Source organism: Python bivittatus, unplaced genomic scaffold (assembly GCF_059951505.1).
Source record: "Python bivittatus isolate LINGU-HERP-01145 unplaced genomic scaffold, Pbiv_v1 ctg000430_np1212, whole genome shotgun sequence".
Lineage (NCBI taxonomy): Eukaryota > Metazoa > Chordata > Lepidosauria > Squamata > Pythonidae > Python > Python bivittatus.
Genome location: NW_028277071.1, coordinates 4607738 through 4617642, shown reverse-complemented (window position 1 = coordinate 4617642; position 9905 = coordinate 4607738). Strand labels below are relative to the sequence as shown.

At 37.8% G+C, this 9905-nt stretch overlaps 1 protein-coding gene across 1 annotated transcript; it reads left to right on the top strand.

Annotated features, from left to right (window-relative positions):
• The first annotated feature begins 1322 nt into the window (after window positions 1-1322).
• Window positions 1323-7366, top strand: LOC148215309 (vomeronasal type-2 receptor 26-like). The gene is made up of 5 exons (XM_088144130.1): window positions 1323-1460; window positions 3940-3981; window positions 4770-4997; window positions 6248-6374; window positions 6465-7366. The coding sequence occupies exons 1-5, from the start codon at window positions 1323-1325 to the stop codon at window positions 7364-7366; spliced, it is 1437 nt and encodes a 478-aa protein (XP_088000256.1).
• Window positions 7367-9905: the final 2539 nt, after the last annotated feature.

The window sequence follows — 9905 nt, the reverse complement described above, 5'->3', positions numbered from 1 at the left end:
ATTTCAGTCAACATCCTTCTCAGGAACTTCAAGATGGACTTTTGTAAGTATATCATTGATTTATTTTCAACTCTGTACCTGGTATTCAATAAAATGATGCTCAGAATGTTTTCCTCTAAGCGATAATAACAAAAGCTACAGAAAAACCCCTCTAAAAAACAGGATGCCTTGATATATTTCACAGCTAAATATCAGTTTCCACATAAAGTGGAAAAAGGGCCAAAGCTGCATTAGAACAAATCATAACTGCTTCTCTCTAAATATAGAATGTGGATATGAACAAATTTAGGAAGATATAACTAGCACTGAAATCTGTGGGACCTATGTTAGCAGTGATTAACCTTTTTTAGTTGAAAGTCCTTGCACCCAAATGAAGCTATTTTCTTGCTCTAAGCCGTTCTTAAGATATTATTGATGTTTGTCCAATCTCATGTATCAGAAAATAGTGCTCCCAGCCTCAAGACAAGTTTTGTCTTATATTCAAGAAACCTCACGGTTTGGAGTGTTATATAAGTGCTACTATTTTGCTTTGCATTTCGGGGATCCTACCTGAAAAGTACCATATTTTTCCGACTAAAAGACGATACTTTTTTCTAAAATCCTTACCCTAAAAATTGAAGGGCGTCTTAATCAAGGAAGTTAGCCGAGGAGAGAACCGCGCGGTTGCAAAACTGCCCATACTTTGTCTCTGCAGACAGGCTTCCTCCTATTGCTAGCCTCCAATCACGAGTGAAATAGCTTGTCTCCCAAACAGACTTCCTCCAATCATGAGCCTTATGTAACTGACGTCAGCTGATGCTGAACAAACCAATTAGAGGAAGTCTGTTTGCAGAGACAAGCTATCGGCAGTTTCACTCGTGATTGAATGTAATCAGTTTTGCAAAAGAGCATGGAAATAGAGCTGCAGAGAGACAGTTTGGACCTCCTCCCACCGAGTGTATTAGGTAAATGTTAACTAATTACTAAATAAAAATGTGTTCTGCACTATCTTTAAAATATTGATTTCTTAATTTTGGGTTGGAAAAGTGGGGGTCGTCTTGTACATGGGGGCGTCTTATTGACGGAAAAATACGGTAAATGTATTTTACTAAAACACATTCAACAAAGTATCGTACTGAAAGATTGCAAACACAATAAAAGATCCTTCTTTATGTATTATTTATTTTTGTTACAGAATATTGTTTCAGAATTACCAGCACATCCTATCCTTAGGATTTACAGTAAAAGAGATCAATGAAAATCCCCAGATCCTGCCCAACATCACACTGGGCTTCCACATTTATAACAGCAATTTCAGTCCAAGTTGGACCTACTTTGCCTCAATGATGCTTCCTTATTCTCAAGGCAAATTCATCTCTAACTACAAGTGTGGGGTCCCAAAAACTCTGGCTGCAGTCATTGGGGGACCTGACATCTCTCTGCACATGGCAGCTGTTCTGTGCATCTACAAAGTTCCTCAGGTAAGGTGTGTTGAAGCTGTGTTGCAGTCCCTGAAGAGCCTAGAGTGTTACCTTTTAATGATAAAGATAAAGAGCGTAGTTAAAATTGCATACAACCTTTTGATAGATACTCATCAAGGAAGCTTCAAAGATGGCAGATAATCCATGTTAATGAATTGAACGCAGTTACCAAACAATCATCCATTTCTTGTAATTCAAGTTTTCCAAAAAGTCCCAATAATATCGAGATGGTAGATAGAGAGAAGAATAAGCCTGCAGGTATATAGCCAACTAATAGAAAGAACTCAGAATGGATGAACCCAGCACTTGGTGAACCTTCACTTCTTGCAGTGAGGTCCATTTGTCTTCTAAGCCTTGGGAAATTCCTTACACTTCTAGTCTAGTAACTCTCTATATTCCTCCAGGAGAAAAGCACAGAGTTATAAGGATACTACAAGTTACAAGAATAATATTTCTTGACACCGAAGACCTAAACCTGGACAGAGGTTTGGAAATAAACACAACTATTTGGACAATGTTTCAGTCTATAAAATCAAAGGGACACAAAGACTCAAATGCGTGCACACAATTTAGAGGCTCACATGGACTTTTTCTATTTCATATCTTTTTGCTTCCTTTAGTTGACATATGGCTTTGCTCAAGTCATGGATAAAGAGACTCAAGCAGTTTTCTTCCAACAAATGTTTCCAGATGAATCCCACCAACATAAGGGCCTCCTCCAGCTATTGCTCTACTTAAGGTGGACATGGATTGGTGTTCTATTTGTGAATGATGACAATGGAGAGAAATTTGTACAGGATGTGCTCCCCATGTTGTCCACGAATGGCATCTGCTTTGATTTCATAGCAGAGTTCCCAAATATAGCTTTTTACATTGATTATAATGAAATAATAGGCGAAGGAGTCCAAATATACCACCTTCTTATGAATAGCACAGCCAATGTCATAGTCTTATATGGTGAAAGTAGGTCCATAACTTTTCTGAGAACGTACCTGCAATTGTCCGAAGTGGATGATATACAAAAGAAGACAAAAATTTGGGTTATAGCAGCTCAGTCAGATTACACCTCAGTTTCTTTTCATAGATCTTGGGACATCCATTTCCTTCATGGTGCTTTATCCTTTGCAGTTAACATAAAGGAGATCCAAGACTTCCAGGAACTTCTTGAAAACCTAAATCCAACCAACAACCAGAATGATCATTTTAGGAAAGATTTCTGGGAACAGGCATTTGACTGTTTGTTTTCCAACTCTGAAACAGAGAAGTCTGAGAGAAAATGTACTGGACAGGAGAGGGTTGAGACCCTTCCTACATCTGTGTTTGAAACACGCATGAGTGGCCAGAGCTACAGTATTTACAATGCAGTCTATGCTGTGGCACATGCTTTGCAATCTCTGTATTTATCCAAGTCCAGGCAAAGAACATCAGTGAAAGAAGGAAGGCAAGAGTTTCAGAATCAAGTGTTGTGGCAGGTAAGATCTTAAGCAGAGAAATGCATAAACCTTCACCATAACTGCAGTTGCAACATCTGTCCATAAACTCTAAGAAACAATATTCTCTAAGAACATTGGCATTATGTCTAAAAGTTAAATGTACTAATGACTGATGCAGTTAAAATATTTATATGATTTCATTAAAATTACAATAGGTACTCTACAAATTTATAATCACATCCCTTGGAATATGCTTCAATCCATCAAATTAACTGCCCTAATGAGAAGATTTTTATCTGCTTTATAAGTAGATTGATGGAGGTGGTTCACTCCCTCCCCACGATGTGCTGAAGCAGAGGCTTGGCAACCCTTTTCTTTGATGGATCAAAGTACCATCATGCTGACTTTTCAAGGCATTTCCAGATGAGGATGTTTTCATGGACCTCTTCATGGACCTTCCATTAACACTCACCTGCATTGCTATTGTCCTCATCAATTCCCACTGTTGGACTTTTTCTACACTTGGATGCTATTTTGGAAATTTAAATCAGACTCTGTTTTTGTGTAACTAAAATCCATTATGCTATGTTGTTTACTCTAGAATGAAACAGAAAATATACCGGATATGCTCCATTTACATTCCTACTGTCATTATTATACTATATTTTACTAACTGCTACTTTCCTTTTCTATTGGTTAATGTCCCAATAAAGGGGAGTGAAGGAGGAAGTCCAATATGTTGGAGAAAAAGACATTTTGAGATTATAATTTATGGATATGGTTTACAGAATTCACGTGAAGTGTTAATTCACCTGATCATTTCAAATAATAAAACATACTTTATTGAGTTGCCCCAGTTGCCACCCCAAACGGCCCTCATGAAATTGTCAAATCTATGAAGATTCAAATTGACAGTTATTGTCTTTCTTAAGAGAATGGAACCATCCCCACGTTATGTATATTACCTGTACTATTTTGGCCCTAAAAACACTAGAGGAGTTTTCACACTTGTCTGCCATAATGCCCTCTTTTCTGCCCTTTTGTAGGAAATATTCTGGAACGGAAAGAGCAGCAATTCTGCCCTTGTGGTGAGTGGGAGACTGAAATTTTGGGTCATTTGTTGCTTACCTCTCTCTTTGCCAGAGACCTCCGAGATATGTATATTTTCCCATTCAAAACACAATAGCCAGGCAAGAGAGAGGCGGATTACCGTAGTCTCTTGCTAGCTGGCCAGGAGGCAACCATTTCAGACCTTGTAACACAGTTGTGTACCCAGGTTATGATTGAATGCAAATGACTCCTCCAAGTCAGGCGATTGTGAGCACCATCTAGGTTACCATAATTCAGTATAACTCATAATCCTTTCTCCCTCTCTTTTAAAATATACATGTATCATTTCAGTTACTCTGTGTTTTATCTTGGTATTATCTCACTTCTAGATTGTTGGATTAAAACTGCAACAATTCTAATCAAACCCAGTAGGGTTACAGCAGGTATAAGTCTCATTACAAATAAGGATAATTTTAGACTCTTATAGCTTTACATATCTTACTATTTATTATGTTTTTATCTATGGTCATCTAGCTTAAGTACTCATAGCATTTGAAGTATAAATTGTTATTTTAGAGATTTTTCACTTGTTCTAGTGCTTATTTTGTAATTCTATATTGATACATTTTAATTTAATTTATGAATATGATACTTTACTTCTTTTACTTCTGTTTTCGAATGATTGTTATATTATTTGTTGGTGCTAGTCTACAATAAACAAACAAACAAACAAACAAACAAACAAACAAAGGGATATCCAGTATGAATTCTCCCTCCCTCCTTCCCTCCCTCCCTCCCTTTTTCTCAATCTCTTCTCCCAATTTAGCTTCATTCCTTTTTGAGAAGTGTCTCATTCAACAACAGTGTTGGTGAAAGGATCTCCTTTGATAAAAATGGACAATTCATTGGTGGATTTGATATTATCAACTGGATCACCTTCCCAAACCAGTCCTTTCTTCGAGTCAAAGTTGGAGCGATAGATCCCACAGCTCCACCAGACATGTTCTTTAATATCTCTGTGGATTCCATCACATGGCCAGAAGGATTTGATCAGGTTAGATGTATGGATCTGGACTGGTCTGCCTTCATTTATGTAGCTTAAACAAATCTCTATTGATGCAAGTTTCATAGACTCATCTCTGCGCTGTGTACAAATCCCCAGGGAAAGGGAAAAATCTGTATGAATGCTTACATTTCAAATATTTGGTACAGAAATATTTCTCACTGTTACTCATGCCCTCGTGACCTCTCATTTGGAATACACCAATAAGCTCTACATGGAGGTGAATTTGAATAGAATTCAGAAGCTTCAATGGGTGCAGAATGTGGCAGTATGGGTAGAAAATGGTGCTGGCTATTTGGCATATGTAACACCATTACTCTGTGAACTTGTTTGGTTGCCAAAGTGCTGCTGGATGAGGTTCAAGGTGCTGGTTGTCACCTTTAAAGCCCTTCATGGCTTCGGACTGGGTTACTTGAGGGACTGTCTCTCCCAAGTTGTTCCTACCCATCCAATTCAGTCAGGCATGATGGGCACACTTCGAATCCCATAAGCCAAAGATTGCTTTTTGGTGAGCCCTACAAGACATCCCTTTTCTGCTGCAGTGCCCACCTTATGGAACATTCTCCCTCCAGAGATGAGGATGGCCCTGATTGTACTGGCCTTTTCTAAGGCCATCAAAACCCAGTTCTGTGTGCAGGCCTAAGGTGCTGACTGTGTGCAGAAACCCACTTTTTGCTTTTACTAATTATTTGATTGGGGGTTGACTTTTTTTCTTGGCTGCTTTCTATTTTAGTTTTTGTAAGACTTGCAATTGTTTTTATTTAATTTAATTCTGCTTGCTGCCGGAATTGTCAATTGTTGAGATGGGCAGCTGTATAAATTGACTAACTAAATAACTAAATAAAAAATTGTACCCTTTATTTAGGTTTACTATTTGCTCTACATTAGGTATGGAGAATGAAAGCCATGGTTTTGATATAAAAGCTGAAGTGTACTGGATTTCAAGAATCTGGTAAATTCTAAATTAAGAATTAGAACACCACTGTTCCCTATCAAGATAAGAGATTGTCTTTTGAGAGTGGAGATGATGGTTATAGAAGGCCATAGATTCCAATATTGCTAGATATTAAATCAGTCACTTGGGGACTAATTACAACTCAAAGTGATGTCTTCATAGTACTTCAGCCTTACTCATCAATGCCTTCTTAATCTCTTAATTCCTCAGTAACAGTATCTCTCCAAGTATTTATTTTTTATTTTTTCCCAATATGTTAAACTATCCTTTTTTTTTTTCTCAGTAGGCACCACCTTTTTCTTTGTGTAATGATCCTTGTGAGGAAGGATACAGAAAGGCCAAGAAAGAAGGGAAGTCATTTTGCTGCTATGATTGTCTTCCATGTCCAGAGGGGAAAATATCAAAGGAGAAGGGTAGGAAGATGCCAAATACAATAGGACTAAGTTATTACATACAAGACTGTGTATAAGCATTATCCCTACCCAAGTTGTGTTCTTTTTCAGACATGGATGACTGCTCCCTGTGTCCAGAAGATCATTATCCAAACCCCAACAGAAATAAATGCATTCCAAAACGGATCACCTTTTTGTCCTATGAAGAACCCATGGGGATTAGTCTCATTGTTCTTTCTCTTTGTTGTTCTTTAATGACAATTTTGGTGCTCACAATCTTTGTTAAACACAAAGAGACTCCCATCGCCAAAGCCAACAACCGGAATCTTACCTACACTCTCCTTGTTTCCCTCCTCCTCTCTTTCCTTTGTGTGTTTCTATTTATTGGGAGACCTAATAAAATTGTGTGTCTCCTTCGACAACCAGCTTTTGGCCTCATCTTCTCTGTGGCAGTTTCTTGTGTGTTGGCCAAAACCTTTGTTGTGGTTCTAGCATTCATGGCCATCAAACCTGGTTCCAGATTGAGGAAGTGGGTGGGTGGAAGAATGGTCAGTTTCATTCTTCTTTGCGGCTCCCTTATTCAAACCAGCTTTTGTGCTGCATGGCTGACAATGTCCCCACCATACCTTGATTTTGATGTGCACTCAATGTCTGAAGAAATCATCATGGAGTGCAGTGAAGGGTCAGTCACCATGTTCTACTGTGTTTTGGGCTTTATGGGTTTCCTGGCCATGGTCAGCTTCTCTGCTGCCTTTCTAGCTAGGAAGTTACCTGACAGATTCAATGAAGCCAAATTCATCACCTTCAGCATGTTGGTCTTCTGCAGTGTTTGGCTGTGCTTTGTTCCAACCTATCTAAGCACCAGAGGAAAATATATGTTGGCTGTGGAGATCTTCTCCATGATCTCCTCCAGTGCTGGCTTACTGATGTGTATCTTCTTTCCGAAATGTTTTATCATTGTAATGAGACCTGAACTGTTCCATAAGCATCAGCTAATGAAAAGAACATTTTAAAAATCTGTCTGTTTAGATTTGAGTACTGGGAGACAAAGGGATCAGTTATGAAGTTAACAACCAAGATGGAGCCTTTTAAAGGGCACTAAGTTTGCTAACCTCACTTTCTAATCTCTTTTGGAAATTGCTTATCTAACCATCTGAAATCTATTAGAGATCTGCAGAACCATAAGTTTGAAAAGCCACCTAGTGAATCTATCTTCATTTCTGAACAAAAGAAACATTAACTGTAAGTTTAAGAACTTGAAGGATTTGAAATAAACACAAAAAGCTAAATAGATTTTGAACAAAGAAAGTTATAAATAGGTTAATGGTCCATACAAATTTGTAACATTAATACTTGTATTATAAGATTTTGGAAACAGCTATATAAAATAATGAGGTTTTGGTGGGAACACAATATAAATAATATCAATAATGATGCCTGCTTTTATGGATAGACTATGTTTACAAGATATTAATGAAGGGATCACAGATGTGAAACAAATTATGCTTGATACAAAAATAGTAGAATCAGATTGGTTTAAAAAATCTGGATTACAAGACAGAGAAGGTATATAAAATTGAAATACAAGTGAGAGGACAAGAGAACGCCCCAGATAAGGACTCTTTACTTGATATGCAAAAGTAGCTGGCTGAAGTTTTAAAAAATTAAAGGGGAAATACAAACGATAAAGAAAGAGAATGACCTGGATAATGTCTTTTTATTGGATTTACAAAAGACGTTGGTTAAAGCCCGAAGAAACCTTTGAGATTGGACAAAGAAGAATTGAAGACTGATTAAATCCTACAACTCTATTTGAATGAATTAAAGTTTTTTAGAAGTAAAAGACAGGAAAGTTGGCTTATTTGATCAAGGTTGAAATAAGCCATCTATTTATGAAGTTCTGGCAACCCTTTATGGGCCTTTTGCTGATACCAGTCTTGAAAAGCTGATATCTTCTGGATTTGCTTATAAATAAAGAATGGGTTAGGGGAAGAAGAGATATCTGTTTGTAACCTTACAGGGGTGAAGAGCAGCCAAATTTGTTTATACTTGTGATGAACAGTGCAAGTAACTTTATTTCCCTTGTCTGTCAACAGATGTGACAGCCTAGATTGACGTTATTTAATCCACAGGTAGTCCTCATTTAATGACTGCCTCATTTAGTAACTTTCCACAGTTACAATAGTGATGAAACAGTAACTTTACAACCAATCCTTGCGTTTATGGGCTTTTCATATTTGTAAAGGAAAGGATAAGTGAAGTAACATCACTTTTCACTTAATGCGTGCTTTACTTAAGAACCAAGTTGCCAGCCCCAGTTGTGGCAGTTAAACGAGGACTACCTCTATTTCCTGATTCTAGCAATCAACTTCAATCCAGCCCCTTGAAATCTATGATCACTGTAGCCTGTAGATCACGTGACTCATTATACATTTCTATGGTGAAAATTGAAAAGCAAGTCATCAGTTCCAGATTATTGCTAGCATATGCTCCTGAAAATAAAGATTTATTGGAAAAATATTGTCATTGGAAAACCAGTCTTTCTGTTGCTGGAAAAAATAGTTTCATGTATGTGTAGGAATTGAAAATAGTTTATATATATACACACACACACACACACACACACTGTATACACACACACAGACACACACACAGACATATAAACATATATATGTATAAATATGTACTGTATATATATAGAGAGAGAGAAAGAGAGAGCAATTTTTGCAGTAATTTTTATTACAGAAAGCAAGAAATTTAAAAAGCTAATGTGTCCTCCTTTCCCCCCATTTGTCCTCCTTTCCCATTGTCCATGTCCTCCTTTGCCTGTTCAGATATCTGGGATCCTTAACTGTGAATCTTCTGCTGTTTAAAAACTGCAAGACTACGTTGACATGAGTTTGACTGAGCACATTTCTTTTTCCCTGTCCCCATCTTGTCCATTTAAGAGGGCAGGAAAGCAGATAATCAGTGATTGTAGGTAGCAAAAAGAGAGTTAGAAGTTAAAAGAAAGAAGGATGAAGAATGCTGCTTTTGCAGACCAACTTGCGGGGGAAAAAAAGGGGGGGGGGAGCAAAGTTCCTGGAGGGAACTTGAACCTCCCACAAAGGCTAAAAGAAAAACCTGATTAGTGGGCTACAGTTTTGTCCCCCTTAGTCAATAGCGTTAAAATGTCTCTGCAGATCCGCAAGGAATGGGCCAATTCTATTAATATGCCAATATATAAAAAAGGTGACACATCGAGTTCAGCTAACTGCCATCCTTTCAGCTTACTAAGTGTAATTAGCAAATTCTATGCTAAACATATTTTTATAAGCTCGCTGATTGGATGGTCCAAGAAAGAATCTTACCAAAGGAGCAAGCCAGTTTTAGGTCAGCATTTTCTACTGCAGATCAGTACATCACTCTTCACCACCTCTTTGTGCAGTAAACTAACCCCCTTGGAGGTGTTCTCTATGCTGTCTTTGCAGTTCTGAAAGCGGCACTTGATTCACTCCCCCATGAAAGCTTGTGGCAAATACTAGCTGTTTTTTCCATCAAATGCCACTCCTA